The following is a 17,630-nucleotide window of genomic DNA, read 5'->3' as shown; positions in this document are numbered from 1 at the left end:
GGACCCACGAATACGATTCTCTGTGTAGCGACAAGTGATTACAAGCAGGGTTGCAAGTATTGATATATGCTGCTCTACATATTTCATGCTTTAATAATGGCCTTGTTTGGTAAGGGAAAGGAGAATGGTAGTGGGAGTTATAAATGATAGATATGATATAAAGTAAAAAGAATTTGTATAAAAAGGTAAAAAAGTTTTGTTTTGTAATGAATTTTTTAATTTAAAAAATAATAATAATAAATATATATGATATAAAGTTAAAATGTTTTGAAATTGATTGTTTTTTGGATAAGTGAAGAGGGGAAGGAAAAATTTTAATTCCCTTACCAAACAAGCCCATTATTTGTTTTGCTTCTTTTTTAAAGTTCTTCAGCTCTATTTGTCAATGTATTTTTTAAAAATAAAATAAAATAAAATAAATTCTAATGTGACATAATGTAAAAATTCTTTCCGTATTTTTATGAGTGTTTTGTATTTTAATAATTTGATAATATTCTTGTCTTGAGAAAAAAAAATTAACAAACGGAACAGAATATTTTTACATAGAATTGTAGAATATATTCATCATGCTGGTGTTTGGTATAGATTATTAAGTTGAAATTTTTTTGAGTAATTGTAAAAAATGATTAATGTGATATAAACTAAAAATAATTTTTTATGAAAAAGTAAAAAAGTTTTGTAGTAGTAGAATTTTTATTTAAACAATAATAAAAAATTATTGATATAATATAAAAAATAAAAAAATTTAGAATGTTTTAAAATTGATTGTTTTTTAAAAAAGTGAAAATAAAATAGGAGAAAGAAGTATTTGTTATCAAACATCCCCGCTATTGTAATATTCACATGCATGTTAATTGTTAGGTTGCCAAGTTGTACACTCTTAAGAAAGCAGTCCCAATATCTGTTGGGTTTTTTTTTTTTTTTTTTTTTTCAGTTGAATGTAAAATTGGTTAACAGCATTCACAATGAGCTCTTTAAAATTTCTCTGAATTTAATTTTAAATTTATTTTTTCTTTAAAAGTGATTTCCAAATGATGTGCCACAATTTTATAAGATTGTGATACATTTTTTAAATGATGAGATATCATTCATAATTGACACATCATTTGAAAATGAACTTTCAATGAAAAAGTAAAAAAAAGGGGTAAAAATGTGTATCACTTTCTCATAATTTAATTTGCAGGACATATATTAGTTTTAAATACTGATTTGTAGGAATATTTTTTAGAGGCATTTATAGAAAGTCAACACCGAGACTAGTTAGAGTAGTTAGGTATGGGACAAACCGGACAATCACATCGAATCCAACTTGCTCACCAAGTAATACAAACAGAAAGTTATGTAAACCAATGACTTGGTCAACAAGTAATTCTCCACAATTGGTTGCATAGAAAATAACAAGTAAAATCTATCTCTCTCTCTCTCCAAGGACTTGGTCAACAAGTAATTCTCAACAATTGGTTGCAAGGAAAACAGTGAGTAAATCTCTCTCTCTCTCTCCTTTAAAGTTGTCGAATGATCCCTTCTAATTTCCTGAACATAAAGAAAGCGAGATTTCTCGATCGATGATTCAATGAGAAATAGGATTCACTCTTTATTTCAAGTAAGATAGAGGTAGGCTATTTTATGATTTAAATTAAATTTTGTTAATTTAATGGTTAATATGTTGTCATATAATAAAATATGGTGTCACATTTTTTTTTTTTTTTTTTTTTTTATGTAAGTAAAGTATATTGCAAAAAAAAAGTGCAGAAGGACACAACTCAAAGTATACAAAATGCATAAATGATACCCCTAATTCAAAGAAAAAGAAGCACACAAATCTAAAAAATCAAAATAAGAATAGTTAGACAGACTGTAGCGTCACTCTCCACGTAAACAAAGTTTGTATAACCAACTTCAAATCAATCGAACTAGTCTCACAATCTTCAAAATTGCGTGCATTCAATTTCTTCCATAGACACCACAACAGACACAATGAGGCTATTCTCCAAATCGACACCAACAACCGGTTGCCCCTTTGACCCCTCCAACTCCCCAACATCTCTATCTCCCCCTACATCTCTATCATTGATTGAGGCATAACCCACACAACACCAAATAGCTGCAAAATCATACTCCACAATTCTGCAGCAACCCTACAATGAAGGAATAAATGATCAATGGACTCTCCACAATTCTTGCACATATAGCACCACTTCGTCACAATAATATTCCTCTTGCGTAAATTATCTAAAGTTAACTTTTTCCTAAAGTCGTCATCCATACAAAGAAAGCCACTCTTGAATGAACCTTAACTTTCCAAATACTCTTCCAAGAAAAAGAATAGTGTATAGGATTGGATAAAATCTTATAGTAAGCCTTCACTTCAAATGATTATAGTAAGCCTTACTTCAAATGATTTCCTTCTCGAAGGAATCCAACAAATTTTATCATCTCCTTTATACCTTACTTTAATAGAATACAACTCAAAAAATCTAGAGACCACTTCCATCTCTTAATATTGTACAGGTCGAGTAAACAAAATATTCCACAGAATGTTACTATTTTGTCTTTGCATGTTCTCTACCACTCATGTATCCTTACCAATAGTAAACAGTTCTGAAAAAAGAAGATTTAAAGGTAATTCCTCACACCACACATCATGTCAAAACAAGACTCTAGAACCATCTCTGACCTCAAAACTCACATGAGCTGCAAAAAATCCCAACCCCTCCGAATACATTTCCACACTCCCACTTCAAAACAACCTCCAACTTCCTTAGAACACCAACCACCCCTCATACTACCATATTTAATATCCATCACCTTTCTCCAAAGAGCACCTTTCTATAGCAAGCTACCATAGCTATTTACCCAGCAAACTCTATTAAATTAGATCATATTTCTCATGCTTAACCCCCCCCCCCCCCCTCCCCCCCGAGAAACCTTCGAAGAACAAATCTTAGACCAATTAACCAAATGAAATTTTAAACTCATCTCCAATACTTTCCCACAGAAAATCCCTATGGAGTTTTTCCAAACGATAAGTCACTCCCATTGAAATAGGGAAGAGGGACAAAAAAAAATGTTGGCAAATTCAAAATAGTACTCTTGATCAGAGTTAACCTCCCACTATTCGATAAATCAATCTCTTCCACCCCACCAATCTATTTTCCATTTTCTCAATAATGCTAGTCCACATATTAGAATCCTTATACTTAACACCCAAAAAAAGACCCAGATACTTTATAGGAAGCGCAGCCACACCGCACCCAAGAATGCCAACCAACTCCTCCACATTCCCTACCTCACCTACAAAAACAATCTCGAACTTAAACGAGTTAATTTTCAGCCCCGAAACCGCTTCAAAACAAAGTAGCAAGCATCTCAAATCTCAAAATTGTTCAACATTAGGCTCACAAAAGATCAAGGTATCATATGCAATAGTAAATGAGACACAAGCATATCTTCCTGATATCTCGAGCCCACGGAGAATTCAAAAAGTTGTCCACTTTCCATCGTAGCCGACAACATTAGACTTAAAGCCTCCATCACCAACACAAACAATAAAGGAGACAAATGATCCGCTTGTCAAAGACTTTGAGAACTATTAAAAACCCCCGATGGCGACCCATTAATAAGGATAGAGAAACGGACAGTTGAGATACAATGAGCAATCATGGTAAAATGGTTATTAGGATCCTATTATGAAGAAAGAAAGGGCTTCTAAGCTCCAATTTAATAATAAAAGTGGACATTGTGATTTAATATTGGTAGTGGAAAAAGAAACTGATGAACAGAAATTTGGAGTACAAGTAAAATAAATTTAGGAGCATATAATTTTGATTTGAATAATACCTTCCATTATAATACAATCAACTTAACCAAAATGGAGTTAAATGTCAGTTTAAACCCATTGCATGCCTTGTATCACAATAATAAAAATCTGCACAAACCCACAAGTTTTTCATCATGTTACAGATTTAAAGAATATGCAAATTGCAAACCTAATATATATCGCATGTTCAACATATTCACATTTTTTTCCTCTGAAGAAACTCCTGCTACAACAGAAGGGAAGATGCATCAGAAATTATTGGTCTTTTCCAACACCAAGGATCCACTGTGCAAGATGACTCAAGTATGGCTCTGCTTGGGAACTACTGCTCAATATTGGTCCCAAGCTCTGAAGCTCAGCATTAAATTCCCTCTCGAATTTGCTGCAATAAGTGTGAATGAGAGAGAGAGAGAGAGAGAGAGAGAGAGAGGTTTGCATATACCACTTTACTTACAGAATGGAATCAGTGACCGCAGCATTTCTGCTAGTTAATTTAACTGCCCTTGAAGGACTTCTTGAATTCCCAATTGAACCATCAGACAATTCATCTAGCTTGGGAATGTCAATGGAAGATGATATCAACCACTGTGTTGCTGCTGCATATTGTAGGCACAGTGATTTTAGCCTCTCCACCTTCTGCATTTGAAAATCTAGCTACTAAGAATAAATCTCAAAGACAACTCATGAAAATTGGAAATCAAGTTCTGAACATTGGCATAAAAAGTTAACTTTGTCTTCCTCATTTAATAGAATTCTTCACTGGTGGTGCCCAAATAACATTCGATTACTTCCTTTTTAAAAAGTATTCAGATTTCAATTCCAACTCACAAGTTTATGTCCTTTTCAAAGTAAATTAGTATATCTCAAGTCAAAGACGTGGTATTCATAATAAGACATGAACAAATTATGTTTTAAATGGCTTAAATTTTGCACAACATCCAACATGATTTCTTCTACGTCCATAATTCTTTAACTTCGATATGTGATCTTTGGGGAATGTGTACCAAAGCAGGAGCCAATCCTTTGCAAGTTTTCTTGGGCTCAGCAGGCTGATTAGGAACTTCCTAACATTTTAACTTGTTCATCGTTTTCACTCTTCAGTCAGTACATTGTTTCATCCAACATCTTTCTATTTCTTTACTCATCAAAATTATAGTCATATAGTGTTTAAAGACCATCCTAGTAGTTAATCCAGAAGGTAACTGGACTAGCACTTGGGGATTGCTGACGAAAACAGTACTAACCTTCAGCAGCTCAGGCAAAAGAAGCAAACATTCTCTGAGACACTTATCAAGGAAAAAATCATGATGCTGGACAACCTGTTTCAGAAAAGAGTATTACAGATATGCATACACACGGAGCTCTCACACACAAAGTTTCCTGGTTCTATTTGTCTAAAAGAACTATTATGCACATACAAATTTTGCACATATTGTACATGTCAAGGACATTCAAGTCCTATAGAATTTTCTTTTGCCTGGGGGAAAGAAACATGTAAGCAAATGAACATGATACCTCATCTATACTTTTTGCAGTCTGAAGTCTGTTATGCATTATGTGCCAATTGGGTTCGAGAACCTGAGAACAAGGAATAAATATATTACGGACAATGCTGATCCACTTAACCTTTTTCAGAATTCTATGAAAAATCAAAATTTCAATATAAGAAGTATCTTAGAAACCAAAATGAATTCATATCTGGTCGGAATGTATGCTCTATTCAAACCCCTCCTAAGAGGTCAATAGGAAAACATTTGAACCTTGGACCCCCTCACCCAACCAGATGCCTCCACCAGCATGATAAGACAGTTTTAGCAGGTCAGAAAATGATTATGTAGATTCCCATTCCATTACCTGCTAACAAAAATTGCCAGAGGATGCAACATTCGAAGTCTAAAACGGGGAGAGAGAGAGAGAGAGAGAGAGAGAGAGAAGAAGAAGAAGAAGAAGAAGAAGATGAGGAAATCAAGATTAAACGACCATCAGAACCCGTCACCTGACCTGATCAATCAACCAGGCAGGTCAACAGGAAAATATTTCATCAGAACCCCTCACCCGACCAGATGCCTCCACCAGCATGATAAGACAGTTTTGGCAGGTCAGAGATGATAATGTATATTTCCATTTTATTACCTGCTAATAGAAATTGCAAGAGCAGGCAACATTCGAGGTCTAAAAGCAGGGAAAGCACAGAGAGACAGGAAACTAAAACAAATGCCTGACCCCACCTCTAGAAAAAGAAAACAAACGAAAGAACGACTAAACCTATGTTACAAGCAGGGCCAAGTCCAAGTATCAGATTCAATTGTTTCTTATCCATTATTTTGAAGGTACAGTAGCACGCCACTCAATGTAATGTTGATTAAACACAGGCACCTCAGGTGAGGCAAAGTATCATTTAACAAGAAACAGACCAATAAAAGCGAAAGGCATATACAAACAAACAAGCATTAGCAACATAGCAATGCCTTGACAAGAGTTTAAAACAAATATTTCTGAGGAGGTTGAGATAAGACTGGCCTCAAATGTTAAATAATGCAGAAGGCTATTAATAAATTTGAGCATGCTACGACACAGCAGTGATGATCTGGAGATTGCAGTTCCTCGCATGTTAAGGGCACGAACCCCCTGCAAATTTTCATTGTGATTGACTTAGAAAAGCACAAAGGGGCATGTAATACCCGAGAATGCATGAAAAAAAAATTTATTCATACTTGATGTACTTGCCACGCCCCACAAAGCTGGCGGTCAACATGTTTACAGCGAAAAAGAAAGCGGAAAATTAATTGATACTTTCTTAGGGCTTTTCTTGATATAACTATAGACAATGGCCATTGCACCTGAAAGTGAAGCAAATATACATATTAGAATTTTACGCTTTTGCCATGGCATAGAGTGGCATCATCCGGAGATGTGAACCTCTGAATAAGAAGAGTAGACAAAGGAAAAAATTTGGCCAAAATTACAGCAGATAAAGAAACTGCAACAGTCTATCTACCACATTACATTAGAAAAGAGGGCCTAACACAACTAAAAGAAAAAGAAAGGATGAAACTTATGCTTCTTCTTCTTCTTTTTTGATTCAAGGATGGAACTTATGCTAAGTATATCTTCTTTGAGAGTTTCAGGTTCACCAAATCGAAAGCCAACTCTTATGTGTATGTTAAATATATTGACATTTGATAGACCATCTAAGGCTGTTTCTGACAAATACTACAAACTTAGAATACAAAGGAAATCAAAAAAGGAGTAAGTTTGAAAAAAAAAAAAATCCCTGAAGAACAAACCTTGTAGCTCAAAGAAAATGTTTCAAGGCCAGTAATGTTCAGTGGCTCCTCCAGATCATTAACTTCAGCAACTGTCCTAATAACTTCAGGATCTTTCAGTGTGCCCAATCTTTTAAGCAATGATGATCTTTCCTGAAAACAAAAGGGTGAAACTAGAAATAATGCAAACTCAACTCCGCAAAACTTCATAGAAGCATAGTCAGTGGCTTACCACACAACATGTTAAGTCCTCATGACAAGGATCTGCAGCTGCTGCTGTGGTGCGCAAAGCAAGGTCTAGCAGGGACTATTTTGTCAAAAGTAAAATAAAAATGTATAATTAAGTTTTCCGTAGCTCTGATTATACATAATTTATCCAAGTTGTTAATATAAATAGTCATGTGTCTCAAGGCCCTTAATCAAAGAAAAAGACCAAACCTGCAGCTTCTCCACAGAAATGTCATCAAGCTTTTTCGTGAGTTCATCTCGAGCTATATCCATAAAATGAACCAAGAAATCACCCTGAAATATCATTACATTAGATCATTAGAGAGAGAGAGAGAGAGAGAGAGAGAGAGAGATTCTCCCATGCGTAAAATGACATGGTGTTGGGATAATGAAAGGACTTGTGTAGCCAACCCCAATCAGTTGGGAGTAAGGCTTAGTTAAATCAAGTAACTAGCACACTCAGCTTGGTGGACCCACATTAAATATATAACACTATAAGTAACTGATTTGCATTCTACAGATACCTGATCGAGAAGAAGATAGTGCTTTATTGAACGCAACTTTCCAATTAGATCATACTACAAAAATTAAAAAATAATTTGTCATCAGAAGATTAAGCACAAAGGTAGATGAATTCCCAAACTGACAAACAAATGAGCAAACCAAAAGACACGAGTATATAAGCAAGGCTATTATTTAGTGATAGCTACTGAACCTTACCTTTTCTTTAATGAGATTTAACAGCTCGCTACTTGCAAAATCATAAGCAGCTTTTATACACTCAAGATAATGATGGTTCGAGCCAAAGCTCATTAATTTCGAATTTTCTGATACAGGGACCTATAATAAGAATCTGGTCAAAGGCATGTATCAAAGCAACCATATGGAAGAGCAGGTTCTTTTGGTTTTTTTTTTTAAAACAAAACTGGTAGTCCTTAGGGGCATAATCATAACAAAAAACCTGAACAGTATGCCCACATTCTCTCATGACATTCAGATATTTTCCTGTTGTCAAAATTGTTCCAGCAATATTCGCGAGGAAGCTAGGAATCCCGTCCTTGAGGCTGTACCGCTGTCTCCAATACTTAGCATCATAATCCTGAGTGAGGCTCTCCTATAAAAATATAATATTTGTAAGCATCTACAGAGAGATTTGATGAAATCATTATTGTAAATAAAGGCAACATACCTTTTGAAGAGATTTGTTCTCCGCTATGAAAAATTCACCATAAGGATCATCAATCACTCCTTCATATACCCACCTAGAAGTTTGTTTGATTTCATTTCAGAAAGAAATTGAATTAGGCCAAATCATAAAATTACAAGGCAGAAAACAACAGTATAGAATGCTGAAAGCTGCAAGTTCCTGCAGAAATAAAAATATCTAAAATGTCCTGGTCATTGAGTACGTGACAACTAAATTCCACTAAATCAAAAGACATAATCCAAATTAACTTCTGACATAATATCTCAAACTTTTAAAGTTTGAACTTTGAATTCATGAAGCATGACCAAGAATAAAGGCCATGGATATGACACCACAGATACACACTAAGATGGTAGACCATTGAAAAATAGGACACAACACTTGCATAATTGTGTCTGTGTTTTCATGCTTTTCTGATTGTATTCTACACCTGATGATAATTTTATAAGTGAAGGCAGGAAATAAAAAGAATACAAGTAGAACCTGATTAACAGGATAAGTATAATAAAAAATTTAGGGGCCCTTTTTTCCCTCAAGTATAAGGGTGAGCTGGGGTGGATATGTCCTAGGTTCAATACTTGCAAGGAAAGAGGAAAAAACAAAGTTTGGGCTTTTCCTTTTATAATGAATATTTATGCAAAAGCTTTAAGGAATAGACCATTGCTTTATAAGAATAGACCATTGCTTTATAAAAAGACAGCCCATGGATAGAATGAAACTAACAAGGTACCTATGCAAAAATATATACAGCATAGGTGTGCGGCGGATGGGAGTCTGTGTGCACGTACGTGTATGTGTTGTCAATTACGCTAATATTTTTTTTTTTTTTGGGTAAGTAAGAAAACTTTATTAATAAAAGCGTAAGGCGCCCCTAAGTACACAGAAAGTATACACAGGAGCAACCAAAGCTTACCCGTAAAGCCCAACAAAACCCACAAAACATAAACCCCAAAAGCCGAAAAAACACCCAAAAGCAAACTACAAAAGAGCCCAACTAAGATACAAGGCACCCCACCACCCGCCAAGGCGCACCAACTTACACCCGCCCAACTAAGATACAAGGCAACCCACCACCCGCCAAGGTACACCAACCTAAACCATGTGTGCCTTGCCTTTCCTACGCCTGAAGGGATCTTTCGCGTCGCCATAATTGATGGAGCTATGCAGATTCAGAAGCTCCCTTTTTCCTTTAGACTTTTGGCGTGAAAACACCTTATCCCGCTGGAAATCTTCTTCCATGACATCCCAAATTGCCATGGCCTCTTCCCCAAAAGCCCCATCCGACACCCAATCCAATGGCAATCCATCCCAATAATCATCTTCCTCCTCCCAATCCACAATCTCCCCGTTATGATCAAAGCCAACAGGCCAATTCAGGGACTGGGAGAAACCATTTCCCTCAACGGAAGGAGGAATGATGCAACCCTTCGGAGGGGAGGAAGGTCCTACCACCACGATATCATTGACCTCCCAAGATGAAGCGGGAGGGACTGAAACTATCGGGGGAAGGTTGAGAAACCCTTTCATAAAAAGGCCCTGCTTCACTGGAGGCTTTGTCTTCTTCTTCGCAAGAGGCACAGCACCCGTAACCTTATTGAGAACAAGACCCATAGACAACTTTGAAGCTTCCAGAGAGTCTGACAATAACCCATCATTCCATTTCACAGAATGACCTACCCTAAGCTCCCTAGCCCTCCGGTAATAATGCTGAAAATGATGGATATGTAGCAAAGGGGGGGAGGGGGGGGGGGGGGGGGAAGAACGAATCTTCTCCCCAATACAGAAGCCCCTGAGAGAAGAGGAGGAACGAAGACGGAAGGCCCTGCACCACATGAGCTACTGGAAAATTCTAAACTCACTAATAGCCCAGCCGGAGCCGGAGCCGGAGGAGAAACCAGAGTCGCTGGAGCCAACAGCTCTGGAGCCAGCAAAGGAGGGAAGATGGGAAGGGAAGCCGACTTGACTGGAGAAGATGCTGGGCTGGTCTTTAGACAGCTAAACGACCCACCCCATGGAGAAGAAAGACCCAAAAACACCCCAGAAGATATCTCCAGCAACATCTCCGGCAGAAGTCTCGATAGCCGGGAGACTTTGGATTTAGGCAAGAAACGGCCCAAACGAAGACCATTGCGTTTACGACCTAGGCCAAACCTTATAATCTGGCCTAGAAACTTCCTTGCAGCCTGGCCCAATACCTTGTTAAAAACTATGACCAACTTACTCCACGTGCGCAAGTTTGAAATTTCAAACTTCAAATTCGAACGTCGGAGAGGCTTCTTACCCAGCGGACGATGAGGTTGGTCTTTGTCCAACAGATCAACCGTAGAAGACTCCAGTGTAGAACAGTCCACCGCTGACCTCGAATTATCATCTACAAACCTCATCACTGAAAGAAGATCAAGAGCAAACGACTCCACTGGCAAAGCCCTCCTCCTGGAATGACAACCCCCCACGATGGGCAACGACTTCACGGCAGAGATCGAATCTGACCTCAAAACCTCCACAAAAGAAGGCCCCATCCAAAAAGAAGCCAAACCTGACCTAGACCCTTCTTCCTTCCCATCTTTTGCATACGAGGAACCCAAACCGCAACCCACCGTGGCAGAGAGGAATTCTATGGCCATTCTTAGCTCACCAGAGAATTTGCGCCAGCCCCACCCTCCACGACCCTCAAGGATCAAAATGAACCATTTTCGACCACCCATCCCGAAAGCAGCTGCCTCTAAGAATCGGCTAGCTTGGTTCCCACCTCTCCGAGCAATCAAGACTTTTGACCCTTCCCTGAATGATTTGATAAAATCTTGATCTTATGGAAAACCCAAAAGAATTTCCAACATCGAAGCAAGCCATTCAGAGCACTGAGTACTGAATATGAGCTCGCCAGAAAAACTTTTTCTCTTCTCCTCCACCATCAGCACCGACGCCCCATCCAGAACTGAGAAGACAAGTCTTCGACTCCACGATAAAACTCTTATCCATCTCAAAACACACCCAAGTCTCAAGCGGCCGACCTAAAAAAGGTTCACATTGTCACCGGAGGAGAAAGACCCAAAAGTGGAATCACCTACTGACGCCCCTACGCGCAAAACAAGCAAGACCCAAAGAACCGGAAATTCGAAGCTCAAACCCCGACAGCAAACGAGAAGCTAGGAAGCGAAGAGGAAGGATCTCCTAGCTGGACGCGCTCTCACGCACCGATTAGGAGAGAGAGAGAGGGAGAGAGAGAGAGAGAGAGAGAGAGAGAGAGAGAGAGATAACCCCTACTATTCCCTCATCTAAGCTAATATTTAGGGTCCATATATTATAAAAATAGAGGTTGTTAAAAGCAGATAAGGGATGGCCTTATGGATGCTAATATCTAAAGACAAATCTCAATAGCAACTTTGCAAATTATACCTTTCCAGTATGCCAAGATATGCATTGCTTGCACATTGCGTCATCTTTTCAAGCAATGACCTCACTGCACTATCACCAGCCATGGCCTTAGCCTGCATATGGGAAAGCAATGTTGAGAACTAATAAAACATATACTCCCCCCATGCCATGATAATGGTCAACATTTCTATTTTGGGATGACCTAACATACTTGCCCCTTGTCAAAGTCAAAGAATATTTATGTTCATTTTACCAAAAAAGCCTAAGTCATAACATTAGTCACAAGAAATGTGTTGTATTTTATGCACATGCAAATGTAGAAGTAGGGGCAAGATTAGAATTAATGATAAATAACTGCAATAAGTTTTAACGTAACTTTCCTAAAATGTGTTATTTTCAAAGTGGACAACTTTCATGAGAGAGAGGGTTAACATTAAACTTGTGAGTTTATCTGCGTAGAAGAAAACCACATAAAGATCAAGTTTATTATCGAACAAAAACAAGAGTAACTTGGATATAAGTTTTTACCTGGCTCTGCAACAGGTTAAGAACTGCAGAACCTGCAAAATTATTAGCTGAAGCCTTCTGTATCACAGTTGACAATGCTTGCATAGACGCCATCATGGGCTGCAACACATGGTGAAACCCCTTCAGTGAACATCCTAGGAATGGCTATGCAGATCTAAGACAAAATCAAACCTGACAGTAAAACCACAATCCTTGTATGGAAAGTCTTCCAAGTTGAAACTGGTGCTCAAGTTGTGCCACCATGGCCTGGTAATCCTGATAAGAAATTGTGAAGTGTCATTTAATGAAGGTGAGTCATTTGTAAATAGCATAAACAAAAAAGGACATTTAACTGAAACAGCATGGTCCTTTAAAATAATATGGAATTGCATGAAGCTGATCCAGTGATGTATGACTATTTCAACAAGGTGGAGTATTAACAAGAAAAATTAAAATTATATATACTTAATATTTTAACTTAACCATTGGTTAAAAAGGAACAAAATTAACCAAGACAGAAAAAGAAAAAAATAACAAACAAAAAAATGTCATAGACGAACTCTTCCCCACACTCTTTTTTTGTATAAGACAGCTAAACATATGCATATCTTTTCTTTTCTTTTTTTGATAAATAAGAGAATTATTATTAAAAGCGCAACCCAAATACACAAGGCGTATACAAGAGAAACACCTAATCCCAGGAAAAAAAAAACGAGGAAATATTAAAAGCTAAACACTAAGGGAACTAAGTACACAGCTGTCCAAGTAAAAGGAGAATAGAAGAAGAAGGTCTTGAGCTCCTCTAAGCTAAAGACATGCATATCATTTGTTACATCATATCAAAGCAATATCAGAGGAAGTTGAGGGGTCTTTTGGTTGGAGTGTGGAAACATGTTAGGAGGAGGTGGGGAGTTTTCTCAAGATTTATTAGATTTGAAGTAGGAGATGGTTCTCATATTAGCTTCTGGCATGATGTTTGGTGTGGGGATCATTCTCTGAAGGACACCTTTCCGGGGTTATTTCATATTGCACGACGTAAGGAGGCAAGGGTCATGGATAATTTGCAGGTTTCAAATGGTGTTATGCATTGGAATGTTCCTTTTTTACGAGCTGTACAGGATTGGGAGGTAGAGGTGGTGCTTGCCTCTTTTGGGATGTTGTATTCTCTCAAATGGAGACAAGGTGGGGAGGATTGTATTTGGTGGATTCCTTCAAAGGAAGAAGAGGTGCTGTCATTTTTTCATGAGTTATCTATTTCAAAGGTTTCTTCTTTTCCTTGGAGGAGTATCTGGAAAGTTAAAGTACCTATGCATGTGAGTTTTTTTGTGTGAATGACAGCTCTTGAGAAGATTTTGACATTGGACAATCTGGGAAAGAGAGGAGTAATAGTGGTTGGATGGTGTTACATGTGTAAGAGGAGCAAAAAACCTATAGATCATCTTCTTTTTCACTGCAAAGCGGCACATAATTTATGGAGTGTGCTTTTTACTCTTTTTGATGTTACATGGGTTATGCCTAAAAGGGTGATCGATTTGTTAGCATGTTGGAGAGGTCAGGTGGGTACTCGTTCAGTTCTAATTGTATGGTGAATAGCCCCATTGTGCTTAATGTGGACCATATGGAGAGAGTGGGATTCAAGATGTTTTGAAGATCGTGAAAAGTCGAAGGAAGAGATCAAGAACATTTTGATCAAATCCCTTTTTAATTGGACAGGGGCTTTTAATATTTCTTCGATTTCTAATGTAAAAGTTCAATGGGCCTTACTCACTTTCAAAAGACGCATTGAGAGAGGAAGAGACACCATAACTTTTAAAATTCTCAGGTCATGTATCTCTTGGCGATGTGGGACACTTTAACATCTAACTTCTCTCTTTGTGGAGTTTTGTTCTTCTTTTCACCTTTAGTGGGGCCTTATCTTTGAATACTTCTTATGTACTAGAGTTGTGCTCCTCTGCGTTTTTCAATTAAATGAATTATTTCTAAAAAAAAAATTAAAAAAAAAAAAAAAAAAGAAAAAAAGAAAAAAAAAAAAAAGCATATCAAACCATTACAATTTTTGCTTGTAAACATTCTTTACCTTTTTTCTAGTTGGAATCAGTTATAAAAGAACTTGTCAAGGCAATACCAATTTGTAATCACAAACATTTTTTTCTTTTTCCTCAATGTTAAATTTGTGCAGAAGATGAATAACCCAAAGTGAAATTAGTAAGAGGGATTAGAACCTTAAAAAAATTGCTATAATCAGACTGAACTCTCAATTATCAAACAAACTTTCCTCAACAAGCTTCAACCCAACTTAAACACAACAAGCTTAATACTGTTTTTTTTTTTCAAAAGACATGCAATGCAGGGGAGAGATGAAATAGATGCCAACAACAGTTGACATGTCAATTACACATTAAGTTACATAAATAGGCAACAACAACAAAGTGACATAAAATTATGACATGACTTACAACACAAAGAAACTACCAGAAGGAGTGCCCTGAGTGCAGCAGCAAAGGCATGATTAACTAGGCCATTCTTGAACTGGGACCTTGACTCAACAAACTGGTTAATCATCAGAAAGCTCTCACACAAAGGGAAAATCTTTTTGGCCAATTCCTGCAATAATATGCCCTGGTCAGTTCAAACAATTTTAAAACACTATTGCTAAAATCAGACATTAAAAAAAATTAATAATAAAATCAAATCAAAATCTTATAACTCCGTAATATGTATTATCAAATTCTTTAGTTTTTAAACAAGCCATAGGCTCCAGTGTACCCTTTTAGGTATCAAATACTTTATCAGCTGGGTCATTTCTTTCCTCAAGCACTTTATCTATTTTTTATTTTTTTTTAATAAGTAATTGCAACTCAATTCATCGAAAGCGCAGAGGGGCGCAACCCTTATACACGAGAAGTATACAAGAGAGCCCCTAAAAGGGACGAGAAGATAATAGATTTAAAAATTCTACATAAGAAAAATCATTCAAGCAATGAGGGGACGTTATCCAAAGATATAAACTATCAAGCAAGCGCTTCCGTAGTTCCACCATTGATGTCTCTACATCTTCAAAAAGCCGTGCATTCCGCTCCCGTACACCACAATAAACACAATGGAGCTAACCGCCAAACTTCTTTAGCACTTTATCTATTTTTATGGATTCTTCTTATCAAAAAAAAAATCTATTTTTATGGATTCTATAAACTTCAATAAATAAATTGATTAAATCGACTTCACCAACCATGATTAAAACATAACGCAAGTTGCACAAATCTATGAGAAAATAACTTTGGTATACTTCTGAAGCGACAATATATTCCACTATTACAGAGCCTGAAGCTCAAACTAATACAATAAACCCTTGTTGGTTAAAGGATTTCACAGCAACTCAGCTTGGTTTGACTTATTCAGTTTTTCAATTACCACTCCAACCCAACAATCAACATTATCAAGCCACACTTCTTTTCATAATAAAAGCTATAACATAGCATGCCCAAGTGAAAAAATAAAAAGTCAAAAAGAACTAAAAGTTCAACCAGAATGTTATAACAAAGAAGTCTAATTTGAAAAATTGTTGTCGCCACCAGATTGATTAGAAAACTAAATAATTCATACCTGAAGTGCTAAATCCATTGATGGATCAACCTGGAAGGTAACATGATCCTCCTTTCCACGAATTCTTTTGATTGAGATGTATCGTCCTTCAATTCCAACCATAGCAGAAAGGAGATCATCAATAACAATAAGCTCCTACATATCAAGGGAAGAAACAAAAAACTGAAATCCATATATGATTCATAACAATGTTACCAGATTATGAAACTCAAAAATACCTATACTATCAGCAACTGTTTAATACAGAAAGCGTTCAAAATGCAATGGTACGCTTGTCTGTTCCAAATATTTTCCACCACCAACTCCTCCTACCCTTGTCAGACTCCAACCTTACAAAGACAGCTTAATACGGATAACTTCCGAGTAAATGTTCCTTTAAACTCTTCAAAAAATTGTTGATATTGAATTTTTCATTTCATACTTGCAACACAAAAGATCCTTCTTCTTCTTGTTTTGATAAATAAGAAACTTTACAGAATAATCACAAAGTAGGGGGCACAAATCAATGTACATTATCTTAGAAGGCAAGAAACATACCTGAACCGCAGCATCAAAACAGCCTATGGCCTTGTCCAGTCCAGCGCCACTACTTAGACACATACAAAACCATATACATATAATCAAAATCCTTCTTTTCTTAAATGATAATCGTAACTTTACGTATCATATAAAACTAATTAATACTAACTTTACCGTGTAAATTAGATGACACAAGTAGTAGAAATGGTAATAATAATAGCAATAGAATTAACAAAAAGACAATTAAGCGAATGAGCTCTAGCAAATCTCAAATGCCACCTCCCTCCTCCACGAGAATGGGATGGACTATGGCGCATGTGTAAGTAAGCAATGAGGAAAACGAAACCCGATAAATACAACATCCATACCTAAAGGATTCCACTGAGAAACCCTTTGCTTCTGCGAACCGAGACATCGCCTTGGTTTCCTATACAACTCAAAATCAAATCTTCAGCGCTCCAAACCCACCGTTTGGTAGCCAAGAAAAACAACAAAAAGAAAATTACCTACCTTTATATATATTACAACATGCTTCCAGTATTTTTGTTTTCAAATCAAAACAATGTGAGAGAGAGAGAGAGAGAGAGAGAGAGAGAGGACCTGGTGGAATCGGCCAGTGAGGAATGGCCGCTCGACGTTCCAGCGAGGGGTGGAGGAGGAAGACGACGTCGTTGAGTCCATTTGAAAGAATACCCTAATTGAACTGAATAGTAACCAGTGATAGTGTGATCTAACAGAAATTGGAGAAGAAGTGGCAAAATGTGCTTTTTTTTTTCGAAATGTGAGCAGCGGACCGGACTCTTTCTACATTTGGGTTTTGTATTGTGAGAGTTGGGTCGAAATGAACTCGACCCGAAAATTTATGACAATCAACTCTATATTTTTCTTTACTGTAGTTTTTTTTTTTTTTGCTTTTTATCTTTCTATTCTCCACACGTCTTTTACTTTTTCCCTTTCACTTTTGAGGAAAGCTAAATGGTTTTCAAAACTTAATAATATTAAAGAAATCAATAGCTTTCTTGAATTTATATGAAAATTCGTGGGTCTTGGCTGAATGATGTGGTTGATTTGGTTGAGTAATGTTTTTGAATGTTTTGTTGAGGGA

At 36.9% G+C, this 17,630-nt stretch overlaps 1 protein-coding gene across 2 annotated transcripts; it reads right to left on the bottom strand.

The window, feature by feature from the left end:
• Positions 1 to 3,798: 3,798 nt before the first annotated feature.
• On the bottom strand, positions 3,799 to 17,319 carry LOC133852278 (gamma-tubulin complex component 2). Of its 2 annotated transcripts, none has more exons than XM_062289003.1 (21): positions 17,126 to 17,319; positions 16,894 to 16,952; positions 16,544 to 16,595; positions 16,007 to 16,141; positions 14,876 to 15,007; positions 12,596 to 12,679; positions 12,425 to 12,523; positions 11,918 to 12,009; positions 8,504 to 8,576; positions 8,276 to 8,428; positions 8,035 to 8,154; positions 7,839 to 7,892; positions 7,525 to 7,608; positions 7,319 to 7,393; positions 7,108 to 7,239; positions 6,535 to 6,660; positions 6,341 to 6,448; positions 5,336 to 5,398; positions 5,065 to 5,139; positions 4,275 to 4,456; positions 3,799 to 4,202 (listed from the first exon to the last, which is right to left on the bottom strand). In XM_062289003.1, exons 1-21 carry the CDS (start codon positions 17,204 to 17,206, stop codon positions 4,076 to 4,078), a joined length of 2,106 nt encoding a protein of 701 aa, XP_062144987.1. In that variant the 5' UTR covers positions 17,207 to 17,319; the 3' UTR covers positions 3,799 to 4,075. The 2 variants fall into 2 exon arrangements, with proteins under 2 accessions (XP_062144987.1, XP_062144988.1); XM_062289004.1 differs by having other exon boundaries at positions 16,544 to 16,592.
• Positions 17,320 to 17,630: the final 311 nt, after the last annotated feature.

The sequence above is a fragment of the Alnus glutinosa genome, chromosome 12, assembly GCF_958979055.1.
Source record: "Alnus glutinosa chromosome 12, dhAlnGlut1.1, whole genome shotgun sequence".
NCBI lineage: Eukaryota > Viridiplantae > Streptophyta > Magnoliopsida > Fagales > Betulaceae > Alnus > Alnus glutinosa.
This window is presented reverse-complemented; position numbering and strand designations above follow the sequence as displayed.